This window comes from Gallus gallus, chromosome 30 (assembly GCF_016699485.2).
Source record: "Gallus gallus isolate bGalGal1 chromosome 30, bGalGal1.mat.broiler.GRCg7b, whole genome shotgun sequence".
In the NCBI taxonomy this organism is placed as follows: domain Eukaryota; kingdom Metazoa; phylum Chordata; class Aves; order Galliformes; family Phasianidae; genus Gallus; species Gallus gallus.
The window spans coordinates 119,627-138,498 of NC_052561.1; the positions used below are offsets into that span (position 1 = coordinate 119,627).

The window sequence follows — 18,872 nt, forward strand, 5'->3', positions numbered from 1 at the left end:
CAGCTCTGTATCCCCTCCCAGTGCTCCCAGTGCTCCCAGTATCAGCCCAATACCCCCTCCCAGTGCTCCCAGTGCTCCCAGTACTCCCAGTACCCCCTCCCACTGCTCCCAGTGCTCCCAGTGCTCCCAGTGCCCCACCTGCAGCTTCATGCGGATGTCGGTCCCGGCTGACAGCTGATCCAACCTCCGCGCTGCCGCCTCCACCTGACTGCAGTAGCGGCCGTACAGCAGAAACCTGCGGGGCCAAAAGGGCCCCAAATAACCCCAAATGACCCCAAACGGCCCCGGACCCCAAATGACCCCAAACGGCCCCGGACCCCAAACGGCCCCGAACCCCAAACGGCCCCAAACGGCCCCGAACCCCAAACAGCCCCGAACCACAAATGACCCCAAATGGCCCCGGACCCCAAACGGCACCGAACCCCAAATGACCCCAAACGGCCCCGAACCCCAAACGGCACCAAACCCCAAACAGCCCCAGACAGCCCCGAACCCCAAACGGCACCGAACCCCAAATGACCCCAAACGGCCCCGAACCCCAAACGGCCCCAAACGGCCCCGAACCCCAAACGGCACCGAACCCCAAATGACCTCAAACAGCCCCGAACCCCAAATGACCCCAAACGGCCCCAAACCCCAAACGGCTCCAAACGGCCCTGAACCACAAGCGGCACCGAACCCCAAATGACCCCAAACGGACCCGGACCCCAAATGACCCCAAACGGCCCCGAACCCCAAACGGCACCGAACCCCAAATGACCCCAAACGGCCCCGAACCCCAAACGGCCCCAAACGGCCCCGAACCCCAAACGGCACCGAACCCCAAATGACCTCAAACAGCCCCGAACCCCAAATGACCCCAAACGGCCCCGGACCCCAAACAGTCCCGGACCCCAAATGACCCCAAACGGCCCCGAACCCCAAACGGCTCCAAACGGCCCCGAACCACAAACGGCACCGAACCACAAATGACCCCAAACGGCCCCGAACCCCAAACGGCCCCGAACCCCAAATGACCCCAAACGGCCCTGAACCACAAATGACCCCAAACGGCCCCGAACCCCAAACGGCCCCGAACCCCAAATGACCCCAAACGGCCCCGAACTCCAAATGGCACCGAACCCCAAATGACCCCAAACGGCCCCGAACCCCAAATGACCCCAAACGGCACCGAACCCCAAATGACCCCAAACGGCCCCGAACCCCAAACGGCACCGAACCCCAAATGACCCCAAACGGCACCGAACCCCAAACGTCCCCGAACCCCACAGCTGGAACCCAAACGGGAGGATTTGGACCCCCCAGTGTCTCTCCCCAGCACCCCCTCTCAGGACCCCCCCCTCATTCCCCCCAAATCCACCCCATTGCCCCCCAGTGCCCCCCCCCCAAAAAAACCCTGCTCAGAATCCCCCCCATTCCCCCACAACCCCCCCCACTGCCTCCCAGTACCCCCCAGGACCGCCCCAGTGCCCCCCCAGCGCCCCCCAGGACCCCCCCAGGACCCCCCAGGACCCCCAGTGCCTCCCAGTACCCTCCAGGACCCCCCCAGTGCCCCCCAGTGTCCCCCAGTGCCTCCCAGGACCCCCCCAGTGCCCCCCCAGTGCCCCCCCAGTGCCTCCCAGTGCCCCCCAGGATCCCCCCAATGCCCCCCCAGCGCCTCCCAGTGCCCCCCAGTGCCCCCTGGTACCCCTCAGGCCCCCCCCACTGTCTCCCAGTGCCCTCCAAGACCCCCTCTCAGAACCCCCCCATTCTCCCACAACCCCCCCTCAGCCCATTGCCCCCCAGAACACCCCCCCAGGGCCCCCCAGTGCCCCCCCAGAACACCCCCCCACTGCCCCCCCCTCATTCCCCCCATTTCCCCCCCATTGCCCCCCCAGTGCCCCCAGGAACCCCTCCTCAGTGTCCCCCACTGCTCCCAGTGCCCCCCCCCCCAAGACCCCTTGCTCAAAATCCCCCCCATTCCCCCACAACCCCCCCCCCAGTGTCCCCCAGTGCCTCCCAGAACCCCCCCAGGACCGCCCCAGTGCCCCCCCAGCGCCTCCCAGGACCCCCCAGTGCCCTCTCAGTGCCTCTCAGTGCCCCCCAGGACCCTCCCAGTGTCCCCCCAGTGCCTCCCAGTGCCCCCCAGGACCCCCCCAATGCCCCCCCAGCGCCCCCCAGGACCCCCCCAGGACCCCCCCAGTGCCCCCTGGTACCCCTCAGGACCCCCCCCCTCCAAGACCCACTGCTCAGAATCCCCCCCATTCCCCCACAACCCCCCCCCAGGGTCCCCCAGTGCCCCCCCAGAACACCCCCCCCAGTGCCCCCCCCTCATTCCCCCCATTTCCCCCCCATTGCCCCCCAGTGCCCCCCAGAACCCCCCCACTGCTCCCCCGTGCCCCCCCCCCAAAGACCCCCTGCTCAGAATCCCCCCCATTCCCCCACAACCCCCCCCCAGTGCCTCCCAGCGCCTCCCAGGACCCCCCCAATGCCCCCCCAGTGCCTCCCAGTGCCCCCCAGGACCCCCCCATTCCCCCACAACCCCCCCCCGGTGCCTCCCAGTGCCCACCAGGACCCCCCCAATGCCCCCCCAGTGCCCCCCCAGTGCCTCCCAGTGCCCCCCAGGACCCCCCCATTGCCCCCCAATGTCCCTGGTACCCCGCAGGACCCCCCCCACTGTCTCCCAGTGCCCTCCAAGACCCCCTCTCAGAATCCCCCATTCCCCCACAGCCCCCCCCCCAGTGCCTCCCAGTGCCCCCCAGTGCCCCCCCAGTGCCCCCCCAGCGCCTCCCAGTGCCCCCCAGGACCCCCCCAATGCCCCCCAGTGCCTCCCAGTGCCCCCCAGGACCCCCCCAGTGCCCCCCCAATGCCCCCCCAGTGCCTCCCAGTGCCCCCCAGGACCCTCCCAGTGCCCCCACAACCCCCCCCCCCCCCAGTGCCTCCCAGCGCCTCCCAGGACCCTCCCAATGCCCCCCCAGTGCCTCCCAGTGCCCCCCAGGACCCCCCCCATCCCTCACCTCTCCTTGTAGGCCAAGAAGAGGGGGGGCAGCCCTCGCCCCCCCCCGGCCCCCCCCCAACGCCCCCCGCAGTTCTCCCAGGAAGAGGCGGTGCAGCTGCAGCAGCTCCTGGGGGGGGTGGGGGGGGTCGGGGGGGGTCAGGGCCAAAATGGGTCCCCCCCCCCCCCCCCCCCCCCCCCAAAGACCCCGTTTGAGTCGACCCCCCCTCCCCCCCCCCCCACTTTGGGACCCCAATACTGTGGCTACAGGGGAAGGAGGGTGGTACTGGGAGTACTGGGAGGGGTAACTGGGAGCACTGGGATGATACTGGGAGGGGTAACTGGGGGTTACTGGGGCCAGGGAGGGATACTGGGAGCACTGGGAGGGGGTGACTGGGAGCACTGGGATGATACTGGGAGGGGTAACTGGGGGTTACTGCAGTTACTGGGAGCAGTGGGAGGGGTAACTGGGAGCACTGGGATGATACTGGGAGGGGTAACTGGGGGTCACTGAACTTACTGGGAGCACTGGGAGGCGTAACTGGGGGTTACTGGTGGGGGAAGGATACTGGGAGCACTGGGAGGGGTGACTGGGAGCACTGGGATGATACTGGGAGGTATAACTGGGGGTTACTGGTGAGGGAGGGATACTGGGAGCAGTGGGAGGGGGTAACTGGGAGCACTGGGATGATACTGGGAGTGGTAACTGGGTTTAATAGGACCAGGGAGGGATACCGGGAGCCCTGGAAGGGGTTACTGGTGTAACTGGGAGGGTTACTGGTGTGACTGGGAGGGATACTGGGAGCCCTGGAAGGGGTTACTGGTGTGACTGGGGGGGTTACTGGTGTGACTGGGAGGGATACTGGTGTGACTGGGAGGGATACTGGGGTAACTGGGAGGGTTACTGGTGTGACTGGGAGGGTTACTGGTGTGACTGGGGGGGTTACTGGTGTGACTGGGAGGGTTACTGGGGTAACTGGGAGGGTTACTGGTGTGACTGGGAGGGATACTGGGAGCCCTGGGAGGGATACTGGTGTAACTGGGAGGGATACTGGGGTAACTGGGAGGGTTACTGGGGTAACTGGGAGGGTTACTGGTGTGACTGGGGGGGTTACTGGTGTGACTGGGGGGGTTACTGGGGTAACTGGGAGGGTTACTGGTGTGACTGGGGGGGTTACTGGTGTGACTGGGAGGGATACTGGGAGCCCTGGAAGGGGTTACTGGTGTGACTGGGAGGGTTACTGGGGTAACTGGGAGGGATGCTGGGGTAACTGGGAGGGATACTGATGTGAGTGGGAGGGTTACTGGTGTGACTGGGAGGGTTACTGGTGTGACTGGGAGGGATACTGGTGTGAGTGGGGGGGTTACTGGGGTAACTGGGAGGGTTACTGGTGTAACTGGGAGGGTTACTGGTGTGACTGGGGGGGTTACTGGTGTGAGTGGGGGGGTTACTGGGGTAACTGGGAGGGTTACTGGTGTAACTGGGAGGGTTACTGGTGTGACTGGGAGGGTTACTGGGGTAACTGGGAGAGTTACTGGTGTGACTGGGAGGGTTACTGGTGTGACTGGGAGGGTTACTGGTGTAACTGGGAGGGTTTCTGGTGTGACTGGGAGGGATACTGGTGTGACTGGGAGGGTTACTGGTGTAACTGGGAGGGATACTGGGGTAACTGGGAGGGTTACTGGTGTGACTGGGAGGGTTACTGGTGTGAGTGGGGGGGTTACTGGTGTGACTGGGAGGGATACTGGGGTAACTGGGAGGGTTACTGGTGTGACTGGGAGGGATACTGGTGTGAGTGGGGGGGTTACTGGTGTGACTGGGAGGGATACTGGGGTAACTGGGAGGGTTACTGGTGTGAGTGGGGGGGTTACTGGTGTGACTGGGAGGGTTACTGGTGTGAGTGGGGGGGTTACTGGTGTGAGTGGGCACCTCGATGTTGATGAAGACGCTCTCCAGGTCCTGAGGCTGCAGGAAGTGCCGCAGCGGCCGCAGGAAGTGCTGTGGGGCACTGGGATTACTGGGAGCACTGGGATTACTGGGAGCACTGGGATTACTGGGAGCACTGGGAAGGAGCACTGCAGGCGCTGGAGGGCCCCCATCCCCGCACCCCACTCACCTCCCCGTGTCCCCATATCCCCCCACGACCCCACATCCCCTCCCATATCCCCCCACGACCCCGTAGACCCCCCATATCCCCCCGTTTCCCCCTGTGATCCCAAATCCCCCATATCCCCCACACCCCTCGATGGCCCCACATCCCCCACGTCTCCCATAACCCCCCCATGACCCCATATCTTCCCATATCCCCCCATACCCCCCCATGACGCCACACCCCCTCGTGACCCCATAACCAACCCCATGACCCCATATCCCTCCATACCTCCCGTGACCCCATATCCCCCCATGACCCCACACCCTCTCGTGACCCCATAACCAACCCCATGACCCCATATCCCCCCATACCTTCCATGACCCCACACCCCGTCATGACCCCATAACCCCCCATGGCCCCATATCCCCTTCTCTCATACCTCCCATGAACCCACACCCCCCATGACCCCACACCCCCTCATGACCCCATAACCCCCCATGGCCCCATATCCCCTTCTCTCATACCTCCCATGAACCCACACCCCCCATGACCCCACACCCCCTCATGACCCCATATCCCCCCTCATGACCCCATATCCCCCCATGCCCCCCCATGACCCCACACCCCCTCGTGACCCCATAACCAACCCCATGACCCCATACCCCCCCATGACCCCACACCCCCTCGTGACCCCACATCCCCCATACCCCCCCATGACCCCATATCCCCCCATACCCCCCCATGACCCCACACCCCCTCATGACCCCATAACCAACCCCATGACCCCATATACCCCCATATCTCCCATGACCCCATATCCTCCCTCATGACCCCATACCCCCCCATGACCCCACACCCCCTCGTGACCCCACATCCCCCATACCCCCTCATGACCCCACATCCCCCCGTACCCCCCCATACCCCCCATGACCCCACACCCCCTCGTGACCCCATAACCAACCCCATGACCCCATGCCCCCCCATGACCCCACACCCCCTCATGACCCCACATCCCCCATACCCCCCCATGACCCCATATCCCCCCATACCCCCCCATGACCCCACACCCCCTCATGACCCCATAACCAACCCCATGGCCCCATATACCCCCATATCTCCCATGACCCCATATCCTCCCTCATGACCCCATACCCCCCCATGACCCCACACCCCCTCATGACCCCACATCCCCCATACCCCCCCATGACCCCATATCCCCCCATACCCCCCCATGACCCCACACCCCCTCGTGACCCCACATCCCCCATACCCCCCCATGACCCCATATCCCCCCATACCCCCACATGACCCCACACCTCCTCATGACCCCACATCCCCCACACCCCCTCGTGACCCCACATCCCCCATACCCCCCCATGACCCCACATCCCCCCATACCCCCCCATACCCCCCATGACCCCACACCCCCTCGTGACCCCATAACCAACCCCATGACCCCACACACCCTCGTGACCCCACATCCCCCATACCCCCCCATGACCCCACACCCCCTCATGACCCCACATCCCCCCATACCCCCCATACCCCCCCATACCCCCCATGACCCCACACCCCCTCGTGACCCCATAACCAACCCCATGGCCCCACACCCCCCACCGTGCAGATGGACTCGAGGGTCTCGGTGTATTTCTCCTCCGTCTGCCGCAGCTCCTGAAGGCAGCACTGCCTCCGGTCCACCTCCACCCTCTGTGGGGGACACCCATGTCCTCATTGGGGGGGGGGGGGGGACACGGCGACCCCACAGATGGGGACCCCACAGCCGGGGTTTGTGGGGGCGGCGCTCACAGCGGACGGGGGGACCTCCACCCTCATCAGGTCCTCATAGATGTCGTCCCCGTCGTCCCCTTCGGCCTCGACGCAGTCGTAGAGGTCGTCGTCATCCTCCACTGTGTCACTGTTGGGGGGACAGGTTGGTAACCCCCCCATCCCACAACACCACCCCCAAACCTACACCAAATATCCCACATACCCTACAGCGTGATCCCAAAATAAGTCCCCAAATACCCCCCAAACCCCACAAAAGAACCCCCAAAACCACCCCAAAATATCCCCCAAACCCCACAAAAGAATCCCCAAAACCACCCCAAAATATCCCCCAAACCCTACAAAAGAATCGCCCAAAACCACCCCAAAATACCCCCCAAACTCTACAAAAGAATGCCCCAAACTACCCCAAAATATCCCCCCCAAACCCCAAAATATCCCCCAAACCCCACAAAAGAATCCCCCCAAACCACCCCAAAATACCCCCCAAACCCTACAAAAGAATCCCCCAAACTACCCCAAAATATTCCCCCCCAAACCCCAAAATATCCCCAAACCCTACAAAAGAATCCCCAAAACCACCCCAAAATATTCCCCAAACCCCACAAAAGAATCCCCCAAACCACCCCAAAATACCCCCCAAACCACCCCAAGATATCCCCCAACCCCCACAAAAGAATCCCCAAAAGAACCCTCAAACCACCCCAAAATATCCCCCAAACCCCACATAAGAATCCCCAAAACCACCCCCAAATACCCCCCAAACCCTACAAAAGAATCGCCCAAAACCACCCCAAAATACCCCCCAAATCCTACAAAAGAATCCCCCCAAACAACCCCAAAATATCCCCCAAATCCTACAAAAGAATACCCCAAACCACTCCAAAATACTCCCCAAACCCTACAAAAGAATCCCCAAAACCACCCCAAAATATCCCCCAAACCCCACAAAAGAACCCCCCAAACCACCCCAAAATATCCCCAAACCCTACAAAAGAATCCCCCAAACCACCCCAAAATATCCCCCAAACCCCACAAAAGAACCCCCAAAACCACCCCAAAATAACCCCAATACTGACCCGAATATCCCACAAACCCTTCAAGATAACCCCAAAAGGACTCAAAATAACCCCCAAATCCTCCAAGACGACCCCAAAACAACCCCAAAATATCACCCAAAACCTCCAAGATAACTCCAAATCCTAAAAAAGACCCCAAAATGCCCCCAAATAGCCCCAAACCCAACAAAGCAACACCAAAATGTCCCAAATATCCCCCAAACCCCACAAAAGAACCCCCAAAATCGCTCCCAAAATGTCCTCCAAACCCAACAAACCAACCCCACAAACCGCCCCCAAAATAACCCCCAAACGACCCCAAATATCCCCCAAATCCTACAAAGTAATCCCAACTCCCCCCCACTCCGCCCCACTCACTCAATGAGGTCTGAGAGACCACTGTAGATCTCATCGTCCCCAACGCAGTCCTCAGTGGGGAAAGGTCTGTGTGGGGGACACAGTCTGAGCCCTATGGGGTCAGGGATGTGGGTCCTATGGGGCCGGGGGGGGTCTCGGTCCCATGGGAACAGGACAGGTGGATCCCATGGGTTTGTGGGATCTGGGTCCCATGGGATTGGGGGATCTGGGTCCCATGGGGTTGGGAACATGGGTCCCATGGGGTTCAGGATCTTAGTCCCATGGGGCTGGGGATATGGGTCCATGGGGTTGGGGATATGGGTCCCATGGGGTTCAGGATCTTAGTCCCATGGGATTGGAGACCTGAGCCCTATAAAGTGGGGGATCTAAATCCTATGGGGCTGGAGACACGGGCCCATGGGTCTGGGGATGTGGGTCCATAGGGCTGGAGATATGGGACTCATGGGGTTGAGGACCTAGATCCCATGGGGTTGAGGTTCTGGGCCCTATGGGGTTAAGGAACACGGGTCCCATGGGGTTGAGGATATGGGTCCCGTGGGGTTGGGAACATGGGTCCCATGGGGTTGGGGATATGGGTCCCGTGGGGTTGGGGATATGGGTCCATGGGGTTGGGGATATGGGTCCCGTGGGGTTGGGATATGGGTCCCATGGGGTTGGGAACATGGGTCCCATGGGGTTGGGGATATGGGTCCCATGGGGTTGGGGATATGGGTCCATGGGGTTGGGGATATGGGTCCCATGGGGTTCAGGATATGGGTCCCATGGGATTGGAGACCTGAGCCCTATAGAGTGGGGGATCTAAATCCTATGGGGCTGGAGACACGGGCCCATGGGGCTGGGGATGTGGGTCCATAGGGCTGGAGATATGGGACCCATGGGGTTGAGGACCTAGATCCCATGGGGTTGAGGTTCTGGGCCCTATGGGGTTAAGGAACACGGGTCCCATAGGGTTGGGGATATGGGTCCATGGGGTTGGGGATATGGGTCCCATGGGGCTGGGGATATGGGTCCCATGGGGTTGGGGATATGGGTCCCATGGGGCTGGGGATATGGGTCCGTGGGGTTGGGAACATGGGTCCCATGGGGTTCAGGATATGGGTCCCATGGGATTGGAGACCTGAGCCCTATAGAGTGGGGGATCTAAATCCTATGGGGCTGGAGACACGGGCCCATGGGGCTGGGGATGTGGGTCCATAGGGCTGGAGATATGGGACCCATGGGGTTGAGGACCTAGATCCCATGGGGTTGAGGTTCTGGGCCCTATGGGGTTAAGGAACACGGGTCCCATAGGGTTGGGGATATGGGTCCCATGGGGTTGGGAGCATGGGTCCCATGGGGTTGGGGATATGGGTCCATGGGGTTGGGAACATGGGTCCCATGGGGTTGGGGATATGGGTCCCATGGGGTTGGGGACATGGGTCCTATGGGGTTGGGAACATGGGTCCCATGGGGTTGGGGATATGGGTCCTATGGGGCTGGGGGGTCTCGGTCCCATGGGAACAGGACAGGTGGATCCCATGGGTTTGTGGGATCTGGGTCCCATGGGATTGGGGGATCTGGCTTCCAGGATGTTGGAGGATCTCGGTCCCATGGGGTTGGGGATATGGCTCCCATGGGGCTGGGGATATGGGTCCCATGGGGTTGGGGATATGGGTCCATGGGGTTGGGGACATGGGTCCCACGGGGTTGGGAACATGGGTCCCATGGGGTTCAGGATCTTAGTCCCATGGGATTGGGGACCTGAGCCCTATAGAGTGGGGGATCTAAATCCTATGGGGCTGGAGACACGGGCCCATGGGGCTGGGGATGTGGGCCCTATGGGATTGAGGACCTGAACCCAATAGGGTTGGGAACCCGAAACCCATTGATATGGGGAATGGGACCCCCGCCCTCACGTGAAGCCTTTGCTCTGTGCGATGTGGGTCCAGGACAGCGTGGACAGAGTGTCGATCACCTGAGGGCAGAGATGGGTCACCGGGAGGGGGCGACCGACCCCCGGGCTGTCCCCAAACCCGACCCCAACGCCCGCATCCCACCTTCCCGAAATCCTGAACGTCAAAGAGGTCGAAGGCCCCGAAGAGGCGATGTTTGGGGAGCCCGAATTTGTCGGCGCAGGCGGTCAGGAAGGTGCGGATGTTCCTCAGGCACAGGAACTGCGGTGGAAGACCTCAGCGTCACCAACACCCCGCGGGTCACCGCTGCCGGCAGCTGCCACCGCCGCTGTCCCCTCCGTCGCCGTCACCGTCGTCATCATCATCATCATCATCATCGCCATCATCATCATCATCATCATCATCATCATCATCATCGCCATCATCATCATCATCATCGCCATCACCATCATCATCATCGCCATCACCATCATCATCATCGCCATCATCATCACCATCATCATCGCCATCACCTCCATCATCATCATCACCATCATCACTATCATCGCCATCATCATCGCCATCATCATCATCATAATCATCACCGCCATCATCATCATCGCCATCATCATCATCATCGCAATCATCATCATCGCCATCATCATCATCATCGCCATCATCATCATCGTCCCCATCATCATCGCCATCATCATCATCATCATCACTATCATCGCCATCATCATCATCATCATCGCCATCATCATAATCATCACCATCATCATCATCATCGCCATCATCATCATCGCCATCATCATCATCGCCATCATCATCACCACCATCATCATCATCATCATCACCACCACCATCATCATCATCAACACCATCATCACAACCATCACCATCATCATCACCACTATCATTATCATCATCACCGTCATCGCCATTATCACCACCAACATCACCACCACAACCACCATCATCATCATCAACACCATCATCACTATCATCGCCATCATCATCGCCATCATCATCATCATAATCATCACCGCCATCATCATCATCGCCATCATCATCATCATCGCAATCAGCATCATCGCCATCATCATCATCATCGCCATCATCATCATCGTCCCCATCATCATCGCCATCATCATCACCATCATCACTATCATCGCCATCATCATCATCATCATCGCCATCATCATAATCATCACCATCATCATCATCATCGCCATCATCATCATCGCCATCATCATCATCGCCATCATCATCATCATCATCGCCATCATCATCACCACCATCATCATCATCATCATCACCACCACCATCATCATCATCAACACCATCATCACAACCATCACCATCATCATCACCACTATCATTATCATCATCACCGTCATCGCCATTATCACCACCAACATCACCACCACAACCACCATCATCATCATCAACACCATCATCACCATCATCACCACCATCATCGCCATCATCATCATCATCATCGCCATCATCATCATCACCACCATCATCATCATCACCATCATCATAATCATCACCATCATCATCATCATCACCATCATCGCCATCATCAACACCACCATCACCACCATCATCATCATGAACACCATCATCATCATCGCCATCATCATCATCATCACCATCATCATCATCACCACCATCATCATCATCATCATCATCGCCATCATCATCATCGCCATCATCATCATCGTTATCATCATCACCGTCATCGCCATTATCACCACCAACATCACCACCACAACCACCATCATCATCATCAACACCATCATCGCCATCATCACCACCATCATCGCCATCATCATCATCATCATCGCCATCATCATCATCGCCACCGTCATCATCATCGCCATCATCATCATCATCGTCATCATCATCATCGCCATCATCATCATCATTGTCATCATCATCATCGCCATCATCATCATCGCCACCGTCATCATCATCGCCATCATCATCACCATCATCATCATCATCACCATCATCATCATCACCATCGCCATCACCATCGTCACCATCATAACCACCATCATCATCATCACCATCATCATCGCCATCATCATCATCATCACCATCACCACCACCACCATCATCACCATCATCATCACCATCATCGCCATCATCAACACCACCATCACCACCATCATCATCATGAACACCATCATCATCATCGCCATCATCATCATCATCACCATCATCATCATCACCACCATCATCATCATCATCACCATCACCATCATCATCATTGCCATCATCATCATCATCGCAATCATCATCATCATCATCATCGCCATCACCATCATCATCGCCATCATCATCATCGCCATCATCATCATCATTATCTTCATCACCGTCATCGCCATTATCACCACCAACATCACCACCACAACCACCATCATCATCATCAACACCATCATCACCATCATCACCACCATCATCGCCATCATCATCATCATCGCCATCATCATCATCGCCACCGTCATCATCATCGCCATCATCATCATCATCGCCATCATCATCACCGCCATCATCATCATCATCATCACCACCACCATCATCATCACCAACATCATCATCATCAACACCATCATCATCATCGCCATCATCATCATTGCCATCATCATCATCGCCATCATCATCATCATCATCATCATCGCCATCATCATCGCCATCATCATCATCGCCACCGTCATCATCATCGCCATCATCATCACCATCACCATCATCATCATCATCGCCATCATCATCACCATCATCATCGCCATCACCTCCATCATCATCATCACCATCATCACTATCATCGCCATCATCACCGCCATCATCATCATCATCATCATCACCGCCATCATCATCATCGCCATCATCATCATCATCGCAATCATCATCATCATCATCATCATCACCATCATCACTATCATTGCCATCATCATCATCGCCATCATCATAATCATCGCCATTATCATCATCATCGGCATCATCATCATCATTGCCATCCTCATTGCCATCATCATCATCATCATCACCACCATCATCATCATCATCATCATCATCATCACTATCATCGCCATCATCATCACCATCACCATCATCATCATCGCCATCATCATCACCATCACCATCATCATCATCATCGTCATCATCATCATCATCGCCATCCTCATTGCCATCATCATCATCATCATCACCACCACCATCATCATCAACACCATCATCACAACCATCACCATCATCATCACCATCACCATCATCATCGCCACCATCATCATCATCGCCATCATCATCATCAACACCATCATCACAACCATCACCATCACCATCACCATCACCATCATCATCGCCATCATCATCACCATCATCGCCATCATCATCACCATCACCATCATCATCATCGCCATCATCATCACCATCACCATCATCATCATCATCGTCATCATCATCATCATCGCCATCCTCATTGCCATCATCATCATCATCATCACCACCACCATCATCATCAACACCATCATCACAACCATCACCATCATCATCACCATCACCATCATCATCGCCACCATCATCATCATCGCCATCATCATCATCAACACCATCATCACAACCATCACCATCACCATCACCATCACCATCATCATCGCCATCATCATCACCATCATCGCCATCATCATCACCATCGTCAACACCATCTTCATCACCATCATCATCATCACCACCGTCATCGCCATCATCGCCATCATCATCACCATGATCACCACCATTGCCATCATCATCATCACCACCGTCATCATCGTCATCACCATCATCATCATCACCATCACCATCACCAACCCCATCACCATCACCATCACCATCATCATCACCATCATCACCATCACCATCATCATCACCATCATCACCACCGTCACTCATACCCACTATCACTGTCGCCGCCATTGGCACTGTTGTCACTGTCGCCAATTCTGTCTGTGTCACCGTCACCCTTCATCACAGCACCGTCATCATCATCGTTACCGTTGTGACTCTGGTTGTTGTCACCCCAACCGTCAATGTCACCCCGATGTCACCCCAAAGATCATTGTCACCCCAACAGTCACCGTCAACCCAACCGTCAATGTCACCCCAATGTCACCCCAAAGGTCATTGTCACCCCAACAGTGACCGTCAACCCAACCGTCAACGTCACCCCGATGTCACCCCAATGGTCATTGTCACCCCAACAGTCAATGTCACCCCAATGGTCGTTGTCAACCCAATGTCACACCAAAGGTCATTGTCACCCCAACAGTCACCGTCAACCCAACCGCCAATGTCACCCCGATGTCACCCCAAAGGTCATTGTCACCCCAACAGTCAATGTCACCCCGATGTCACCCCAAAGGTCATTGTCAACCCAACAGTCACCGTCAACCCAACCATCAACGTCACCCCAATGTCACCCCAATGGTCATTGTCACCCCAACAGTCAATGTCACCCCAATGTTCGTTGTCACCCCAATGTCACCCCAATGTTCGTTGTCACCCCAATGTCACCCCAAAGGTCATTGTCACCCCAACAGTCACCGTCAACCCAACCGTCAATGTCAACCCAGTTGAGGCACCTTCCTCCCCAAATACCCCTCCCTGGGGTGCCTTCTTCTCCAAATACCCCTCCCTGGGGCGCCTTCTTCTCCAAATACCCCTCCCTGGGGCACCTTCCTCCCCAAATACCCCTCCCTGGAGCAGCCAGCCCTCCATTTACCCCCACCTGGGGCAACAACTCTCTCATTTACACCCCCCCCTTCCCCCAGCTACCCCTCCCTGGGGCACCTTCCTCCCCACGTACCCCTCCCTGGGGCACCTTCCTCCCTACGTACCCCTCCCTGGGGCACCTTCCTCCCCAGCTACCCCTCCCTGGGGCACCTTCCTCCCCAATCCCCCCTCCCTGGGGCACCTTCCTCCCCAAATACCCCTCCCTGGAGCAGCCAGCCCTCCATTTACCCCCACCTGGGGCAACAACTCTCTCATTTACACCCCCCCCCCTTCCCCCATCTACCCCTCCCTGGTAGGGCAGTTCTACCCTTTATTCCACCCCCCTACCCCATGAGTTATTCACCTGTGACATTTGGGGACGGGGGCAGATGTCCCGGGGGGGCACAGCGTTGGGCAGGAGGGCGTTGAGGAGGTGACAGAGGAGGACCCCATCCCTCAGCGCCTGCGCCAGGTCCCACACCTGTCCCGTGGGGCTGCTGGCACGGTGACCCGCCGGGAGCACTCGTGCTGCCACCAACCAGTGGGCGCACTGCCTCCACACCTCCATGGGGACAAACGGGGGGTCGCTTCGGGGAAGAGGAGGCGGGTGTGGGGTCTCAGTGGGGTCACGGATGGATGGAAGCGATGGATACGGGGTCCCGATGGGTCACTTCTGGAAGGATGTGGTGGATATGGGGTCCCGGTGGATGACTTCTGGAAGAAAAGATGGATATGGGGTTGTTGTGGATCACTTCTGGAAGGAGACGATGGAGATGAGGTCCTGGTGGGTCCCTATGGGGGGGAGAAGTGGTTGTGGGGTCCCAGTGGGGTCACTTCTGGAAGGAGACGATGGAGATGAGATCCTGGTGGGTCCCTCTGGGGGGGAGAAGTGGTTATGGGGTCCCGGTGGGGTCACTTCTGGAAGGAGGTGGTGGTTATGGGGTCCTGGTGGGGTCACAGATGGAAAGAGCTGATGGAGATGGGATCCTGGTGGGTCGCTTTGGGATGGAGGCGGCGGGTGTGGGGTCCTGGTGGGTCACTTCCAGAAGAAAAGACGGATAAAGGGTCTTGGTGGGATCACTTCTGGAAGGAGGTGGTGGTTATGGGGTCCTGGTGGGGTCACATCTGGAAGGAGTGGATGGAGATGGGATCCCCGTAGGTCACCTTGGGAAGGACGTAGTATTGGGGTCACCTCTGGAACATTCCGTTGGGTATAGGAAGGAGTTGGGATCACTTCCAGAAGGAGATGAAGGGTATGGGGTTGTGGTGGGATCACAGCTGGGAGGAGACGATAGAGATGGGATCGTGGTGGGATCCCAGGTTGAAGGAGCTGATGGATGTAGGATCGTGGTGGGATCACTCTGGATGGATCTGATGGAGATGGGGTCCCTTTGGGATCACTCTGGATGGATCCGATGGATGTAGGATTGTGGTGGGATCACTCTGGATGGAGCCAATGGAGATGGGGTCCCTTTGGGATCACTCAGGATGGATCTGATGGAGATGGGGTCCCGTTGGGATCACTCTGGATGGATCCGATAGAGATGGGGTCCTGTTGGGATCACTCTGGATGGATCCAATGGCGATGGGGTCTCGGTGGGGTCACTCTGGATGGATCCGATGGAGATGGGGTCCTGTTGGGATCACTCTGGATGGAGCCAATGGAGATGGGGTCCCTTTGGGATCACCGGATGGATCCGATGGATGTAGGATCGTGGTGGGATCACTCTGGATGGATCCAATGGAGATGGGGTCCCTTTAGGATCACTCTGGATGGAGCCAATGGAGATGGGGTCCCTTTGGGATCACTGGGTGGATCCACTGGATGTAGGATCGTGGTGGGATCTCTTCTGGATAGAGCCAATGGAGATGGGGTCCCTTTGGGATCACTCTGGATAGAGCCAATGGAGATGGGGTCCCTTTGGGATCACTCTGGATGGAGCCAATGGAGATGGGGTCCCTTTGGGATCACTGGGTGGATCCACTGGATGTAGGATCGTGGTGGGATCTCTTCTGGATAGAGCCAATGGAGATGGGGTCCCGTTGGGATCACTCTGGATGGAGCCAATGGAGATGGGGTCCCTTTGGGATCACTCTGGATGGATCCGATGGAGGTGGGGTCCCTTTGGGATCACCGGATGGATCCACTGGATGTAGGATCGTGGTGGGATCACTTCAACCCCACAGCAGAAGGGGTCCTTCCTCCCCACAGGACAATGGCGCTGAGTCCCCGCGGCTGTGGGAAGGACCAACCACGACCTTCCCCTTCCCACCACCACCACCGGATCCCGATAGGAACCGACCGCGATGCGTTCCTCCCCACCCCACACCCACCTTTGGGGAGGGCCCGGTGGTCTCGGGGACCCCCCGGGGCCGTGGGGGATCCGTGGGCACAGGGCCCGGGGTGGGCCTGGGGTCTGTGGGGTCCGGAAGCGTTGGGAGCGGTGCTGCGCCTGCGCCCCACAGATCGCGGGGGACGATGGGAACGGGCGCCCGGATGTGGGGGATGCGGGTGGGGAGGAAGCGACATCAGTGGGGCCTCTGTGGGGCCCCGCCGGCATTGCTGGGGGTGTGGGAAGTGGGGGTGGGGGTTATGGGGGGCACAGAGCTCTGGGGCTGTGATGGGTCCTGGGCTATGGGGAGTCGGGAGTCTGGTCCTTTGGGATTGAGGCATCTGGATATGGGATTGAGGCATCTGGATATGGGGACCCATCCTGGACTTTTGGGATCAGGATGTCTGGATATGGGAACCCATCCTGGTCCTTTGGGATCGAGGTGTCCGGATATGGGGTCCCACCCTGGTCCTTTGGGATGGAAGTTTCTGGATATAGGGACCAATCCTGGTCCTTTAGGATCGAGGTGTCCAGATTTGGGGTCCCACCCTGGTCCTTTAGGATCGAGGTGTCCATATATGGGATCCCACCCTGGTCCTTTAGGATCAAGGTGTCCGGATATGGGGTCCCACCCTGATCCTTTAGGATCAAGGTGTCCAGATATGGGGTCCCACCCTGGCCCTTTAGGATCAAGGTGTCCGGATTTGGGATCCCACCCTGGTCCTTTAGGATCAAGGTGTCCGGATATGGGGTCCCACCCTGGTCCTTTAGGATCGAGGTGTCCAGATCTGGGGTCCCACCCTGGTCCTTTAGGATCAAGGTGTCCGGATATGGGGTCCCCCCCTTGTCTTTTAGGATCAAGGCATCTGGATATGGGGTCCCACCCTGGTCCTTTAGGATCAAGGCATCTGGATATGGGATCCCACCCTGGTCCTTTGGGATCAAGGTATGTGGATATGGGGTCCCACCCTGGTCCTTTAGGATCGAGGTGTCCGGATTTGGGGTCCCACCCTGGTCCTTTGGAATAGAGGCGTCTGGGGACAGCGGGTGACCCCCGTGGCCCATGAGGGACACAGATATTTGGGGACGGTCACATCTCCTCCCACGGTGGCCCAGAGAGTGGACCCGGATGCGTGGGGGACGGCGACCCATCCCACCCCATGGGGGACCCCCCAACTCCCCCCCGCCCCCCCCGACAGCCCAAGAGGTGACAGCGGTGCCCCATGTCCCCCCCTGCTGTCCCCTCCCCCCCCCGGCGGTGTTGCAATGTGGCCCCCCGCCAGCTGCCTTCCCCGAAATGAGGAAGGTCCCAAACATCCGGGCAGCTCCGCCCTCACTCCAAAGCAGGGGGAGGGTTGGGGGGGGAGGAGGGGGGGGGGACACACACACACTGGATGGGGACCCCACCCTAATATCAACCCCTATGGGGGTCCCTCACCCAACGGCCCCCATCTCAGCCCCACAGGTGGACCCCGGACCCCGTTATCCCATGGGTGACCCCACTGTCCGGGCGCTGCTGTGGGTGACGCTCGGTGACGTCGTTGTCCCCACGGGTCTCGGTGTGGGTTACCCATTAACCAACACTGCTGCTATAAAGGATCCCCCCCCCCCCCCACCCCCCA

The 18,872-nt window shown here is 58.3% G+C and overlaps 1 protein-coding gene across 1 annotated transcript in view; it reads right to left on the reverse strand.

The window, feature by feature from the left end:
- The window catches only part of LOC107050724 (proto-oncogene vav-like), a 34,362-nt gene extending 16,983 nt beyond the window's left edge, over positions 1-17,379 (reverse strand). Inside the window, 11 exon segments of the mRNA XM_025145752.3 lie at positions 139-235; positions 2,997-3,049; positions 3,051-3,104; positions 4,905-4,973; positions 6,685-6,774; positions 6,874-6,982; positions 8,289-8,354; positions 10,184-10,242; positions 10,325-10,441; positions 15,282-15,631; positions 16,082-17,379. Of these exon segments, the coding sequence (XP_025001520.2) occupies positions 139-235; positions 2,997-3,049; positions 3,051-3,104; positions 4,905-4,973; positions 6,685-6,774; positions 6,874-6,982; positions 8,289-8,354; positions 10,184-10,242; positions 10,325-10,441; positions 15,282-15,485 (918 nt within the window). The 5' untranslated portion in view covers positions 15,486-15,631; positions 16,082-17,379.
- Between the last annotated feature and the right edge of the window lie 1,493 nt (positions 17,380-18,872).